The sequence below is a fragment of the Sapajus apella genome, unplaced genomic scaffold (assembly GCF_009761245.1).
Source record: "Sapajus apella isolate SASKATOON/1434 unplaced genomic scaffold, GSC_monkey_1.0 scaffold25, whole genome shotgun sequence".
In the NCBI taxonomy this organism is placed as follows: Eukaryota; Metazoa; Chordata; class Mammalia; order Primates; family Cebidae; genus Sapajus; species Sapajus apella.
The window spans coordinates 18,862,637-18,880,163 of NW_022436965.1; the positions used below are offsets into that span (position 1 = coordinate 18,862,637).

The 17,527-nt window shown below is 36.2% G+C and overlaps 1 protein-coding gene across 1 annotated transcript in view; it reads right to left on the reverse strand.

The window, feature by feature from the left end:
- MROH9 (maestro heat like repeat family member 9) overlaps positions 1-17,527 on the reverse strand; it is a 101,677-nt gene that overhangs the window by 76,245 nt on the left and 7,905 nt on the right. Inside the window, exons 3-6 of the mRNA XM_032291119.1 lie at positions 13,262-13,341; positions 12,518-12,653; positions 10,164-10,250; positions 6,586-6,690 (exon numbers count right to left, since the gene is read on the reverse strand). Of these exons, the coding sequence (XP_032147010.1) occupies positions 6,586-6,690; positions 10,164-10,250; positions 12,518-12,653; positions 13,262-13,341 (408 nt within the window). The remainder of the gene's footprint in view (positions 1-6,585; positions 6,691-10,163; positions 10,251-12,517; positions 12,654-13,261; positions 13,342-17,527) is intronic.

Below are 17,527 nucleotides of genomic sequence, written 5' to 3' on the forward strand. Positions count from 1 at the left end.
CTTGGACATAATGGTGACTCAACCAATGTTAGTCTCTGTGTGATGAAGTGGGTAGCCATTTGCAGGTAGCCAGTTCCCAAGATGTGGAAAAGTAAGGTGGGATGTGTATTTCCAAAAGCTTTAGTGCTTCCTTCTTTACATATGAAGCACTAGGTGTTATTTATTTATTTATTTATTTATTTTAATTGCATTTTAGGTTTTGGGGTACATGTGAAGAACATGCAAGATTGTTGCATAGGTACACACATGGCAGTGTGATTTGCTGCCTTCCTCCACTTCACCCATATCTGGCATTTCTCCCCATGCTATCTCTCCCCAACTCCCCATCTCCCACTGTCCCTCTCCCATTTCCCCCCAACAGACCCCAGTGTGTAGTGTTCCCCTCCCAGTGTCCATGTGTTCTCATTGTTCAACACCTGCCTATGAGTGAGAACATGTGGTGTTTGATTTTCTGCTCTTGTGTCAGTTTGCTGAGAATGATGGTTTCCAGGTTCATCCATGTCCCTACAAAGGACACGAACTCATCATTTTTGGTGGCTGCATAATATTCCATGGTGTATATGAGCACTAGGTGTTTTTGCAAGTCACTGAAGAGGTATGACTTTTCCTCTGGAAGTTGTTCTGACTCCTCTCAGGGAAATTCATTTTTTAAAATGCAGAAGATTTGCTTTTGATGTCAAAGCTACTACCAGAATATTTCTGTATTTCCTTCTGCAACTTCTTCAACACTTAGACTGATCAAATATTTAATTTTCATCTTAATGGACCTGTTTGGCTAGATCAAATCCAAATAGAGAAGGGAGTAGAGAGAGAAAAGAGGAAACGTAGAAGGACATTTGTCTTTATGAAAGTATGAGGGCCCTTTACCAATTTTGTGTGTCTTTTTTTAGACAAGGAAGGGCTCTGACTATATGTAGATTTGGTAAACTGGCAGCATGGCTTGCAAATAGTTCGTGCCTCCAAGACAAAATTACTTTTCTTAGCTAGAGGCTTTGATGATTGGAGCAATTGTTGATGGTAAACTCTAGGGGCATCCCAAGGCCTGCTTCTGCTTCTTTTGACCTTCTTCGTGCCCATTTTCCCTGCCCTTCACATGGCTTAACTCACCACTCCCTGCCTGCTCTGTCTCTCTCACACACACAGAAATTCCTAAGGAAGAAGTATGAAGTGATTTGGGTCATCTGGGTAATGGGCCAGGGCCGTAATTGAATTGTGATGTGGGGAGTGATGGTCTCAGTAGGAGAAGAGAGTTTATAAATCTCTTTCTTCCATGAATATTCTCCTTGTATTCTTTTCCACCCATACAAAGAGTGGCCTGGTCCTTCCCCTTTTAGCAGCTGTGTGGCTTAGGAGACTCTGGGAGCAGACAGTAGCAATGCCTCTGCTCTAGGCCCTAGGGAAAAATGCTCTCTTTCCCTGGATGTCCTTTTCTTTGGATTTGTATTCCATGTTGTTTTTTTACACTTGATGGCAAGATCTTAAAAACCATCATTGTGTATAGGCATGAGAAAAAGGAGCAAGTTTTCTGTCTCTACTGGGCATGAGAGAAGAGGAGTACTTCTCGCAGCGTAACTTACTGAAGCTGAGCACCACTTACAGGGGATTGGCCTTACAGTCATCTTACATTACTGGTTTTGCCTCAAATGTCCTCTGATTATCCCTGCTCAGGAACTTGTTAGACGTATAGTTCTTCATAGATGTTTTTGTTAATGAAGCTCTTAGTGGTTTCCTTCTGTTCTGTTTGCCAGTTAGGATCTACCTAGGTGTATGTCTCTAGCAAAGTATGTGTGGTCTTGCCTAGACTGCATTTCCACTTACTGTCACCAACTAAAAAGGCATGCTGCAGGAGTGGGACCTGACCCAGGGTAGGCTGAGAGAGTAGTAAGGCAGCATGGATTGTGGAGCACCCTGATCCTGCACAGCCCCTTCAGAAGTGTGACAACCACATTTACCCCTCCTCTAAGACAAGATTTTGAGAGCTTTCAGTATGATATATCCTGCCTTTATAGAAAATCTACCCAATTACTAAAAAGAAGCAAATAGTTAAAAACTGGAGAAAAGTAGCTTCTCAGTATTCACTCCTAAACCTAAATATTCCTGCTGAGTTTTCTGTCCCTTTTTCCTGTGCCCTTTCTTTGTAGATCTGGCCTCTCCAGTCCCTTATCTTAGCAATAATGATAAAACAAGTGCTAGATTCCAGAAGCAACCGATTCTAAGGTTTTCAGCTGCTTCTTCTGGAAGTAACTCCTATTTCTCTAAACAATGTACCTTTGCTTCTGTTTCTAACATCAGTTTGAGACATTGTCTGTCTCAATTCCATCCCTCCACTTTGTCGCAGTTCTCTCAATAGAGAACATTACTTATCATAGTATATTATTTTTAATTCTTCTACCTTTGTGTTTTAATAATATGTTACTACTTTTGTTTCTTGTTTCATAGAACAGAAAAACAGATTAGGAATATAATAATAGGATAAAACATAACAACAGAATAGGAACATAAGTAGAATCATACAAAATGTAGCCTTTTGTGCCTGGCTTCTTTGACTTAGGATAATGTTTTCAAGGTTTATGCATGTTGTAGCATGTATACAACTTTATTTCTTTTTTTGAGTAATATACCATATGAGTATGTTACATTTTATTTGTTCATTTACCTGTTGACGGACATTTAGATTGTTTGCACTTTTCAGCTATTGTGAATTTTGTTGCAGTGAATACTTTGTACAAGTTTTGTTTGAACACCTGTTAAATTCTTCCAGGTATATACCTAAGATTTCTAGGTCAAATGACAATTCTGTGTTTAACTTGTTGGAGAACCAGTAAACTATTCTCTGCACTTTTATTTTTGCATTTTTGAGCTCATAGCATTTACACTGTATTCAGTAACTCATCTAAGTTTCCCTGTGCTTTGTTTATAGATTAATCCTAAAAGTTGAAAATCAATAATATGGCGTCACCGTGACTAGGTAAAATTATTCAATGTCTAGGTCATGCTCACTTTAGTTATATCTCCTTTTGGCATGTGCATATGTCTTTCTTATCTCTACCCTGCATTATCTCTTTTATTTTTAAAAATATTTTTATTTGTAATTTTTCTTTTGAGATGGGGTCTCACTCTGTCACCCAGGCTAGAGTGCTGTGATGTGGTCATAGCACACTGCAGCCTAGAACTCCTGGGCTCAAGAGTCCTTCTGCCTCAGGCTCTCAAAACACTGAGGTTATAAGCATGAGCTATCTCTCTGTCTTTAATAGTAATTTTTTTTCTTTATTTACCTTTGTCTGTCTCTTTTATTTGGAAGGTTTCCCCAAATTTCACAAAGCATGGTTTCTGCTTCTTATTTAAGGATGTAATGCCTCTTGATGGGGTTTTGTGTGTGAGCAAGGCTTGCTGCCTGGTATACTTTGTTTTAGAGCAGCTAGGAGTGGAGAGTGGGATCATGCTGTAGCATATCTAAACAGAATGCAAGAGTCTTTTCTCAGGGAACTTAAAAATGGTTTTTGCAAAATAAAATTTTCAACTTCTGTCTGCCAATGTGCGTCAAGAGGAATGGGAGACAACATAGGTTCTTCTGTATATTGTATATGCTTTCAATTAATCCTTTGAATTAATGCATATGTTTTCAGCCTGCCTTTGACTCCCACCCCGTATCATTATTTGGCCTTTCATAACTCACTCTCTAGGGTTCTACAGGGAAAACTGCTTTTCTTTCAGCTAACTCCCATCCTACTGCTCATGGGTTCCCACCATTTAGTTCCCCTTCCAGGTTTTATCTTCTACCTAATGTGTCTTCTAGAAATTTGTTGGCATCACTAGCCCATTGAAAATACTTCATTAATTTTCTTTGTTGCTGTGTATTTATACCTTTAACAAATTTTTATTACCATCATTTTGTGAGGACTCTGGATAAGTGGGATATATACACATGTGGACAACTTGTTAGATTTAGCTGGAATCCTCCATTCATTTTTAAATGCTGATGTGGCAAAGGAACAAAGCTAGGGAAAAAAATCTTTCTGTTAATGCTATAAGTTGGCATGCTTAACCTACCTTTCTTTGCCTGTTGAAAGTTTAATTGAAGAAATATGTGCTTTGAGTGTAGGAGTTTCTCTACCCTGATGGACACATGAGTCATGTGAGATAAATTATCACTTTAAAAATACTTATGACAAGATAAAAATGATAGAATTGTTCAATAGGACAAGAATCTGTGACACTCTGGAGGACCTAGGCTAGAGTTATTATGAAGAAAAAGGTCTATTCAATGTAGGAACAGTACCAGAAAACAAATGAGGTGGCTGCACTTAGAGAAGGGTAGAACAAATATTCATTGATGATCTAGTGTGTCAGATAGATGCACAGACTAGGGCTGTGGGAATCTTAGATTTTAATTTGTCCACAATATTTTTAAATTTTTTTTGTTTTGTGTATTTGCCTGCCCAATTAATTGCCTGGCTTTGTCATCTTTACAAGACATTATTATAAAGAGAAAGCTAACAGTGAAGCTTTATGCTTCCCTGATTGTGATGAGCTGGTTGATTCTAGCTCTAGACAGTTTCAGTGTTCTGAAAAATGCTGAAGTACTTCCACCTGGTGGCACCTAGTGAACATTGCAGAACAGTGTAGTAGTTTATTCCATTTGAGTTCTCGAACAAATCTGAGTTATGGCTAGGAACCCTCAACTAACAATATATGAGAATTTTCTGCTACACATGTGAGTTTGCATATTTATTCCTTTGCAGTTGAAGAATGGGATGTATGCATAGGAGAGTAAACTCTACTACAGTAATGGAAGGAGGTGATAGAAGATGAAACTCCAAAATGTCTATCTACTACTTGAGTGGAACTCACTAGAATATATCAAATGCAGAGAGAAACATGTGACTAGGCCCTAGTCAAACAACTGTCATCAAATACTTGCTGTGTATATAACACATTTTAGGAGCTGTGTAGGAAACAGTCTTGAGTGGTGAGATACCCTTAATCTCAAGACTCATTTGCAAAATTTTCAATGGTGAACCTTCTAGGCATTTAAATGGATAACTCAAGCTATTTTAGAAGTTACAGAAAGGCTGTCTTCCAAGATCAGAGAATCAGAAGATTGAAATAAGCCACCCTGTCTCTCTTTTGGACACTAAAATAGGGAATCTGCATGCTGCAAAGAACATCCTGGACTATATCCCCTATCCAAGTAAATTATCTTATGTTCCAAAGCTGAGTTTAAACAACCTGGTAAAAACTCAGATACATTACAAAGCTAATCTAGATCCTTCATCTCAATAAATCTGGGGACTGTTTGTACAGGCAGGAGAAAGTGGATAAATATAACATCATGAATGTATGTTTCTTGGCCTCTTTACTTTTATCTCTCCTCCTGAAGTGACTCCAACAATCAGGAAAGTAGTTAGCAGAGGATGTTTAAAAATCACTGTGAAGGATGAATTGGGAAACAGAGGCTGAATATACAGTATCCACAAAAGAGAAATGTTCATAGGTAGTATAAGCTTTCTGAGAAGGCAGACCACAATGTTATTCAAAGTAGAGACAAATTCAGTAAATATTGGCTATTATGAGATAACTATTTGTTCTCCATCTGAAATGCAAAAATTAAAAAGTCTGATTATATCCCAGTGTTTGTGAAGGTGTGGGGAAATGGGCCCTTTAATATTTACAAGAATGCCAATTGGTGGACAATTTTGTGTTACTAAACTTTAACTTATCATACTTCTTTATCTGACCATTATCTTACTAAGTATTTCCAGGTACACATTCATGTACTTGCACAAAGATGCCCATTTTGTATTGTTTGAAGCAGAAACAATTAAATGATACTTTAACATCCATTAACTGAAAAATAGGTAAACAGATCATAATATGTCAAAAACATGGGCTATATACTGTATTTTAAATAATAAAATGAATCTACATATGTTGACATAAAAATATCTGTAGGATGTATTGTTTCAGTGAAAAAAGCAAATTGCAGAACCATATGTAAAAATAACTTTAGTAAAGAAACAATAAGTAATAAAGCTATGTATTTCAGTGTGTGTATGTATATGTAGATGTATACATTAAAAGTGGTTTGGTAGGACACACATCATGCTGACATGGCTAAGGACGGGTTGGTGTGGAGAGGATAGTAAAGGAAGACTTATGCTCCACCTCTAGCATGTTTCACAATGAAAACTTGAGGATTACTTGTGTAAATTTAAAATAGTTAAATAACAGCTTTCAAATTATTTTAGGAAAAGTATGTAAGAAGACAGGTAAGGTTGGAAGAATTTATGAAATTACAAACTGTGGTCTACAGAGAAAATTTCAGAGTCGGCAAGAATCTGCTTTTGACATACTCATGCTGTTTGCATAAAGGATAATGTATCTTAACCAATTGTTTGAGAAACTCTGTTCTGATTGACACAAAGTCATATAGGATATTGACTCCTTTTCTGAAATCCCAACCAACCTACCAGTACAATAGTACCAAGGAGCTGTCAAGTACTCTTAGGACCCAAGACATGGAAAGCAGCACTATAGAAATGCAGTCTTCAGAATCGGGTGGCATTGTTATACTCTGTGACTTACACATCTTCTGGCTTTCCAGGCTGCAAATTTTAACACCGTGTTGATGATGATCATTATTCTGTCTTGCAGGTATGAGCTATCTTCACTCATCCACACGAGTATTTCCTGTTGGAAACACAAAAGTCACCCTAGAACCATGAACTTTTCATTTTCCAAGAACCTTTCCTCTATTCTCTGACTTCACCAATACAGGCATTCCTACAGTCTCCTGATTACTTCACACTCAACCTACATTTATCTCAAAAACACAGACAATAAGCATCTAATATACTACTTCATCTACTATAGAAACTGTATCTGGGTTTTATTTTATTTTATTATATTAAAAATAGTTACTAATATCCACTATAATAGTCACTGCGTTAGGCACCATGAAAAGTTCAACATGAAGCTGTGATGTGGTTATCAGCTGCTTTGCCTCCTCTTTTTCTTTCAAAGTATGTATTCTCCCTTTTATTTTTAAATGACAAGCTGCCTTTCAGCTTTAAAAGAGACTTAAAATCTTGTCTGAATCTGCAGTATCATCTTATTCCAGAATTCCTCTGCTAATTTACCACTCAAATATTCTGGCTCATACTTAGAGAGTATGTTACTGGAGGTAGGTTGGTGAGAAAGTTCTTGTACATTTTTATTCAAATCTGTCTTGCTGTACCTTCTAGTTGTTCTTTTTTTTTTTTTTTTTTTGAGACGGAGTTTCACTCTTGTTACCCAGGCTGGAGTGCAATGGCACGATCTCGGCTCACCGCAACCTCTGCCTCCCGGGTTCAGGCAATTCTCCTGCCTCAGCCTTTCTGAGTAGCTGGGATTACAGGCACGCGCCACCATGCCCAGCTGATTTTTTTTTGTATTTTTAGTAGAGACAGGGTTTCATCATGTTGACCAGGATGGTCTCGATCTCTTGACCTCGTGATCCACCTGCCTCGGCCTCCCAAAGTGCTGGGATTACAGGCGTGAGCCACCGCGCCCTTCTAGTTGTTCTTAATCCTCAGAGGCAGGGACACACTTACACCCTTGAGTGGGGAGGCCAGTCGCCATTAATAGTCTTTTTTAAGGCAATCTGTCAGGGTCTACTATATTTATGTCAATGGTTGGCCAGACCTCTTCACCTTCTCTTACTCCCATTGTAAAAACGGATGTCTATTTCCTAAGGTGAAAGAGTTTCTAAATCTCAGAAGGGTCAGCCTCTGCCTTGTCCTTTTCAGGAGTGAGGTTCAGCCCTTTTCGAGAATGAGGGGAGCTTTTAGGCATGGTAGGTATTAACAAAGTGGTTAAGTAACAGGCTTCCAAGTTAGAGGGGTTCTCCACACATTAGCATTATACATATTATTGCTCCTTTCTCTGTTTTTATTTTTTTATCTGCAAAATGAAAGAAATAATAGTAATACCCTCAAAGGATTATTTTAAGGATTAAATGAGAAAACCCACATATTCATTTTAGTGCTTGATATGGAGTCAATGCTTAACTCAATAAATGGAAGCTACTGATAGTGGCATGGGGTGAATAAAAAAGCATGCATGGGTGGGGAAGAGGAGGATTTATAATTATCCTGAAGAGCTGTGAAGATAACAACTTTTTTTTAACTTTTAATTAAGTTCAGGCATACATGTGCACGTTTTTATATAGATAAACTCATGGTATTAAGCCTAATACCATTAGTTATTTTTCCTGATTCTCTCTCTCCTCCAAATCTCCACCCTTTGTTAGGTCCCAGTATCTGTTGTTCCCCAATATGTGTCCATGTTTTCTCATCACTTAGCCCCCACTAATAAGCGAGAACATGCAGCATTTGGTTTTCTATTTCTCTATTAGTTTGCTAAGGATAATGGATTCCAGTTCCATCCAAATTCCTGCAAAGTACAGAATCTCATTCTTTGTATGGCTGCATAGTATCACATGGTGTATGTGTGCTACAGGATTTTTATCCAGTCTACTATTGGTGGCTATTTAGCTTGATTCCATGTTTTTGCTATTGTGAGTAATGTTGCAACAAGTATATGGGTACATGTGTCTTTATGATAGAACAATTTATATTCCTCTGGGTATGTTATACTTGGTAATGGAATTGCTGGGTCAAATGGTATTTCTGTTTTTAGGTCTTTGAGGAATCACCATGCTGTTTTGTACAATGGTTGCACTAATTTACACTACCACCAACAGTGTATAAGCATTCCTTTTTCTCTACCACCCTGCCAGCCTCTATTGTTTTTTTGACTTTTTAATAATAGCCATTCTGACTAGTGTTAGTTGGTATCTCATTGTGGTTTTGATTTGCATTTCTTTAATGATCAATGATATTGAGCTTTTTTTCATAGGCTTGTTGGTCACATGTATGTCTTCTTTTGAAAAATATCTGTTCATGTCCTTTGTACACTTTGTAATGGGGTTGCCTTTTTCTTGTAAATTTAAGTTCCTTAAAGATACTGAATATTAGACCTTTGTTAGATGCATGGTTTGCAAAATTTTTCTCCCATTCTGTACGTTGCCTGTTTACTCTCTTGATAGTTTCTTTGACCGTGCAGAAGCTCTTCAGTTTAATTAGATATCATTTGCCAATTTTTGCTTTTGTTGCAACTGCATTTGGTATCTTTTTCAAGAAATTTTTGCCCATTCCTATGTCCAGAATGGTATTGCCTAGGCTATCTTCCAGGATTTTTATAGTTTTGGGTTTTACATTTAAGTCTTTAATCTATCTTGAGTTAATTTTTGTATGTAGTGTAAGGAAGGGGTCCAATATCAATCTTCTGCATATGGCTAGCCAATGGATAACATTTTTTAAATGCACAAAACAAGTTGGCTCAAATTAGGCACAAATTAGCCCATACATTTTATTTTCCTTCACATTCATTTTTGTCTTTATAAATACCAATACAGCATTTTTTTTTTACTTGTGTGTATTTATGATTTGTACAACTCAGATGCTCCTGGTAGGATAAATCAATCTGTTTTTCCAGTACTTCCAGACAGCTGGCCTCTGATGCCAACATGTTAGGAATGCAAAATTGAGGACCATAAGACATGCAGTGCAGTCTTGGTCTCTAGTGGGGACTATATATCTGGAGACCACCTGTCTGTGGTTGGGACATTAAAAAATACAGTGAGGTCTCAGTTGTGAAAAATAGGGTTTTGAATTGTTGTTAGGTCTTCTTTAGATATAGTACTATCCATGAAAATAGAATTTCAGCATTTTCTTTAGCATCTGAGTTGATGAGGAAAAAGGATGCATACAGTTACACAGCATAGTTTCACTGTTATGTGAACTTGAGGGTAGTTTAGGCTAATACTACTCTCTAATGCTATTCTCTGCTACTTCATATTGTGTTCACCCATGTATCACCATATGAGACCTGGTTTCTCAAGTACCTGTTGATGCTGTCCTCCCCAATTTAAATTCCTAAAAGTGTACCTCTGTAATTCAAATAAAGGGAAGTGACTTCATTTTACTCTTTGGTGGTAAAGAAAAACTTTCAGCTGTCAAATACTTGAAGGAGATGCAAATATAGCAAATGATAAAGTAATGAAGCATAGTAAGCATACTAGCTTTATGACAAGAAAATAAAACTACTTATTTCCCCTTTACCTTTAAGATCTGTAGTTTGTAGAAGTCTGTAGTTACCAAGCTCAGAAGGCTGTACTCAAACATATTTAAAATATTTTGGTATAAATTCTGAAACACAGAAACATTGCACAGTCAGCAGCCTTAGATAAAACTTTACCTAATGTCTGTAGTTTATTTCTTACTTAAAAGTTGCTTTTAACTGGGTTTCAATTCCTTGAAAATCAATCAGTGAGTGACACAGAAACTACTTAACATCAAATTGTAAAATGCCACAAACATTTAAAGAATTTTAGCATTATCTCAGATATTTAAAAATACACAAAGAAAAAACACAAATGAAAGCATAAAAATGTAATTTTCTTTGAGAAATACAATGAGTATTTCATATTTAGTGGTGTTCTATAATCTTTACATTTTCTGTAATAAGTATCTACCATGTTTATAGGAGGAAAAGCTAAAATTTAATTTTATAAAAACTTGCTTTTCTGTGCTTTTGAATGCATTTTCTCAATATTGTTTGTGCTTAAATGTGATTTTGCTTGAGAACTCAGTATGTTGGATTTATTTTTATTGGATGCATGATTTTAAGTTCAGTTTCAAAAAGAACATAGGCTTGGCTAATAGATTTCCCCCTTGTTAGAAAAAGTTTTATTTCCTATTTTAATGATGAACATTTAGAAAAATTCTCACCTTTAAAATTTTACATTTTCTCTTGCTTTAGCTGTTAATAGATTATCTTTCTACAGCATGTTTTGAGATATTCTTGTATATATACTTTTCAATTTTCCATTGTCTTTTAAAATGTAATAACACAAATATATTTTATTCTAACTGTTGCTTTAAGTTCATTGAAAGCAATGATTTGTGAATAGCTGCCTGAATAGTTCTGATGGAAATGGACAGTAATTGCTATTTTAAGTGCTGCTTATTACTATATTTCTATAAAAAATAGACTTTTATGCCTTTGTGATTTTAAATAGAAGACTCAAGCATGATGTGACTTGATTCTTATTTTAGCTGACACCTACAAGTTACCCAAACATCATATTTAAATATAGGTCAGACCAGGCACAGTGGCTCACACCTATAATCTCAGCAATTTGAGAGGCCAAGGTGGGAGGATTACTAGAGTTCAGGAGTTTGAGACCAGCTTGGGCAACATAGTGAGACCTGATTGCTACGAAAAATAAACAAAATCAGCGAGGCATGGTAGTGCATGTCTGTAGTCCTAGCTATTTGAGAGGCTGAGGTGGAAAGATTGCTTGAGCTCAGGAGGTAGAGACTGCAGTGAGCCAAGATAGTGCCATTGCACTCTAGACTGGGTGACAGAGCAAGACTGTGTCTCAAATAATAATAATAATAAATATTGAATACATTTTATATCTAAATAGATGGAAACAGATTTATTGTTCCACACATTATGTAGGTACTGGAAATTATATTCTCTGTGGGCATTGGAAATTTCCATGTGTGAATAACTGATATATAAAATATATGTAACATTAATAAACATGGGGCATTTGGATGTTGAAATGTTATATAACAACACATTTTTTTTCTTTCTAGTATTGGAAGAAGGGTTTTATTTAACTCAGAAATTATTTTTCTCCTCCCAACTACCAGAGTGGTCTTCAGCAGTAAGAAGTAAAAGTATCTCTGGGTATTCTCAGGTGGCCACCTAGGAATATTTGGAAGAGGTCAAGTTGGAAAAGAATTGCACATTTGTGAAAATTAGCAGCCTACAAATCTGTGTGAGGGATATAGGAATATAGCTAAGAAAGTTTCTACATTAAAGTCACCTTGCATCGATTGCAGAAAAGACTGTCATTCTCTGAGATGTATATAGAAGCTCTTATAAAAAGAAATAATTAGCCTGATAGTTTTGCATCTGAGTGTTCTAAGTTCTCTCCACAAACTGAAGAAAGGAGAGAGGTGGCTATGCTGAGAGCTCACCCTGTACCATATGCCATGAATTTCTTCTCTACCTTATAGAGCAAATTCACTGTATAGCAATGGTAAAGAAATGGAGACCACAGATGTTTGCTAATCTTACTATAGGATTCTTCCTACATCCATCTTTCTCTTTTCCTGTTCCGTTCTTTGAGGGACTTGCCAGCAAACTCCCTATTCTTGATAAACCAATTAACCAAAAGTATCTTTATCCATTTGCTCCTATAAATCCTATAGAATCCATTAAAATCCCATGGGTTGTAGAATTCACAGGGGGTCCAGGGGTATAGATTAGTGCACTGACTATTATAGCTAAAAGAGTGAAGAGGAGGACTATAAAGATTATAATGGGCTGAGACATATTCTGCAGGATTGCTGTGATGTGTAATAATGTCCTATATTGATTAAAGGAAGAAAAATTTTACCTCCAGGTCCTCAATGTCCTCATTGCTGCTCCCCAATTGTTTTACTTTGTCAAGACTTGGCATGGAAGCTAGCATTCTAAAGGATGACTCTATTTTCTTCAACTGAGATTCAAATTGCCTTAAGGGATCCACAAAGCTGACAAGAAAAAAGGCATAATTATTAATGATGACAGAACAAATGTAAGCAAAATTTAGTGGCTATTTCTTAGTGATAAGCAAAAATGAGGTTCAGCTTTTGGCTTTATATGACAGATGAGTCTTAAATATTCTCTTAAAAATGATAATGTTTTAAATATAAAGGAATTAATTTCTTTGTAAGTATTATCTATAAACAGTTATTTAGAAATCAGAATACATTTCTCCATAATCATAACAATGCAAAGAGTAGTTACATTCCCAGCCAATTTCACAAAGCCATGCTAAGCTTAAACAACTGAACTATATTACTGCCACAGTTTCTGTAATGATTGATAATATATTTTTCACATCTTAGTATTTCTTACATTGAGATGCATCTTCAAATTGATGGCAAATGAAGCTTGCCTCAGAAGCTAGAAAGATTATCTGCATGTCTATGCAATACAGAAAGACTGAGAAAGAGTATGAGAAAGAAATAATAGTTGCCAAATTATGATGATGGAATTTGGAGTAATTTCTTATTTTTCACTATTGTATGTTTTTAAAGATATAACATTTTAAATACATCCAGTTAGTGCAATAAGAGAGCATAATAGCTTATCATACCTGGAGTTCATGGCCAGGATCACGGATTGATTACTTAACAGCCCTGAGTATATATCCACTAGGCTTCTAGCTTCATGTGCCTAAGTACCACATTAAAAAAAAAATTAATGATTACAGAGCAGTGAGACTCATAATAGCATGTGTACTTCTCCCTTTTACCGAGATTAAAGGAACCAAATCAGACTGGAAAACACACTCAAGAGTTCTTAGAAGTATTGAGACCAAATTGTAATTTAAATCTACAATAGTATGTTTGCCTAAGTGGAGGTCTTCTACAGTCAACCACTATTCTTATACAATTTGCATTTCCAGACAGCATTTTGTTAGGTGTGTTCTTTACCAGGTGCATTTCTGTACACCAGTATAACTGTTAAGTCCCATCTACTCAGTGCGGAGATTGCCGATAAAAATGCCAGCTGGGTGATTTAAATAAGGCCTTATTAAAGAATGACTAAACTTACACTATAGAGTAAGAACCATTACAGGACAATGTGCAGCTGTTGAATACAAAATTTAATCTTTAAGGTGGTAATTAAAAGGATTCCACTAAAAATTTATTATTCTTTTTTCCAAGAAACTGGAGAACTTAGACCTCCAATAGCCAAAACAATCTTGAGAAAGAACATGGAGGTATCACAGTTATGATTTCAAGCTATCATATAAAATTAAGTAATTAAAATTGTATGGATTTCTATAAAAACAGACTCAAATCTAATGAAATAGAAAGCCCAGAAATAAACTCATTAATATATGGTCAACTAATCTTTGATAAGGGAGTCCAGAGTTTCCAGTGGGTAAAGGATAGTCTCTTCAATAAATGGTGTTGGGAAAACTGAATATCCACAAACAAATAAATGAAATGGGACCCTTATACCATATACAAAAGTTGATTTGAAATGGATTAAAGACAAATGGAAGGATGTGAAGCTGTAAAACTCCTAGAAGAAAACATAGGGAAAGAGTTTCTTTACATTGGTTTGGGCAAAGATTTTTTGGATATGACATAAAAAGCACAGGCAATGAAAGCAAAAGTAAACAAGTGGGACTACATCAAACTTCAAGCTTCTGCATAGCAAAGAGAACAATAAACAAAATTTAAAAAATGCAACTATGGAATGGGATAAAATATTTGTAAAACATAAATCTGATAAGGGGTTAATATCCAAAATGTATTCAAAATGTAACTCATGCAATTCAATGGCAATAAATAAATAAATAAATAAATAATAAATAAAAGTAAATCAGATAACCCAAATACAAATGGGCAAAAGACCTGAATATAATATTTTCCAAAGAAGACACGCAGAAAGCAGTCCCTTGAGAACTGGAACAAGACAAGTACACCCACTCTCACCACTCCTCTTTAACATAGTACTGTAAATCCTAGCCAGAGCAATCAGACAAGAGAAAGAGATAAAGGGCATCTAAATTGGCAAAGAAGAAGTCAAACTGTCTCTGTTTGCTGACAATATGATTGTTTACCTTGAAAACCCTAAAGACTCCTCCAGAAAGCTCCTAGAACTGATAAAAGAATTCAGCAAAATTTCCAGGTACTGGAATTATGAACACAAATCAGCAGCTATTCCACACACTAACAGCGACCAAGTGGAGAATCAAATCAAGAACTCAACCCCTTTTATGATAGCTGAAAAACAACAACAAACAAACAAACAGACAAACAGGAATATACCTAACCAAGGAGTTAAAAGACCTTTGCAAGGAGAACTACAAAACACTGCTGAAATAAATCATAGATGACACAAACAAGTGGAAACACATCCCATGCTTATGGATGGGTAGAATCAATATTGTGAAAATGACCATACTGCCAAAACCAGTAAACAAATTCAAAGCAATCCCCATAAAAATACCACTGTCATTCTTCACAGAATTAGGAAAAAAAACGTCTAAAATTCATATGGAACCAAAAAAGAGCCCACATACCCAAAGCAAGACTAAGCAAAAACAACAAATCTGGAGGCATCACACTACCTGCTTTCAAACTATACTATAAGGCCATAGTCACTAAAACAGTGTGATACTGGCATAAAAATAGGCACATAGACCAATGGAACAGAATAGAGAACCCAGAAACAAACCCAAATACTTACAGCCAACTGATCTTCAACAAAGCAAACAAAAACAGAGTGGGGAAAGGATACTCTTTTCAAAAAATGGTGCTGGGATAACTGGCTAGCCACAGGTAGGATAATGAAACTGGATCTTCGTCTCTTACCTTATATGAACAAAAATCAACACAAGATGGATTAAGGAATTAAAGCTAAGACCTGAAACTATAAAAATTCTAAAAGATAACATTGAAAAAACCCTTCTAGACATTGGCTTAGGCAAGGATTTCATGAGTGGAACCTAAAAGCAAATGCAATATAAACAAAGATAAGTAGTTGGGACTTAATTAAGCCAAAGAGCTTTTGCACGGCAAAAGGGACAGTCAGCAAACAGACAACCCACAGAGTGGGAGAAAATCTTTACAATCTATACATCTGACAAAGGATTAATATGCAGAATCTGCAACAAACTCAAATCAGTAAGAAAAAATCCCATCAGAAAGTATGCTAAAGACATGAATAGACAATTTTCAAAAGAAGATATACAAATGGCCAACAAACATGAAAAAAATGTTCAAAATCACTAATGATTAGGGAATTGCAAATCAAAACTACAATGAGATACCACCTTACTTCAGCAAGAATGACCATAATAATAATAATAATAATAAAAAACAGTAGATGTTCGCATGGATGTGGTAGTCAGGGAATGTAAACTAGTACAATCACTAAGGAAAACAGTGTGGAGATTCCTTACAGAACTAAAAGTAGAACTACCATTTGATACAGCAATCCCCACCACTAAGTATCTACCCAGAGGAAAAGAAGTCATTATTTGAAAATGAAACTTGCACACACATGTTTATAGTAGCATAATTTACAATTGCAAAATTGTGGAACCAACCCAAATGCTGATCAGTCAAAGGGTGGATAAAGAAATTTTGGTATATATATGATGGAATACTACTCGGCCATAAAAAGGAATGAATTAACAGCATTTGCAGTGACCTGGATGAGACTGGAAACTATTATTCTAAGTGAAGTAACTCAGGAATGGAAACCCGAACATTGTATATTCTCAGTGATAGGTGGGAGCTAAGCTATGAGGACACAAAAGCATAAGAATGATACAACGGACTTTGGAAACTTGGGGGAAAGAGTGGGAGGGGGCAAGGGATAAAAGACTACAACTATGGTGCAATGTATACTGCTTGGGTGATGGGTGCACCAAAGTCTCACAAATCGCCACTAAAGAATGTACTCATGTAACCAAATACCACCTGTACCCCAATAACTTATGGGGAAAAAAAAGACATACAAATGGTGAATAGATATGTGAAAAAAAATGCTCAATATTATAATATTATCAAGGAAATGCAAATTAAAACCACAGTGAGACATTACCTCACACCTGTTAGGGTAAGTATTTATCAAAAAGATGAGAGATAGTAAGTGTTGGTGAGAGTACAGAAAACAAGAAACCCTTGGATGCATGTAAACTTTTGGCATGAATGTAAATTGGTACAACCCATTTATGGATATTTATCAAAAGAAAATAAAAGCAGGATATCATAGAGACATCTTTACTCCCATGTTCATTGCAGCATATTCACAATAGTCAAGATATGGAATCAACCTAAATGTCTTGATAGATGAATTGATACAGAAAATATAGTATCAGATATTGAAGAGTCCCAAAATTCAAAGCCATCAATTCATAAAGTTTCTTAAGAATTTACAATTCAATATGTAGCTAATAGGAGTCTCATAAAGAAAGAATGGGGAAAACATGAAGAGAAAAATTATCCAGTCAATAGTGCAGTATAATTTCTCAGAGATAAGTAGCTGGAGTCTTTAGACTGAAAACATGTGTGAGTGCCCAGTATATTTGAATTTTAAAAATATACCTAGACACAGGCCGGGTGCGGTGGCTCACGCCTGTAATCCCAGCACTTTGGGAGGCCGAGACAGGTGGATCACGAGGTCAAGAGATCGAGACCATCCTGGTCAACATGGTGAAACCCCATCTCTACTAAAACTACAAAAAAAAAAAAAAATAATTAGTTGGGCATGGTGGTGCGTGCCTGTAATTCCAGCTACTCAGGAGGCTGAGGCAGGAGAATTGCCAGAACCCAGGAGGTGGAGGTTGCGGTGAGCCGAGATCATGCCATTGCACTCCAACCTGGGTAACAAGAGC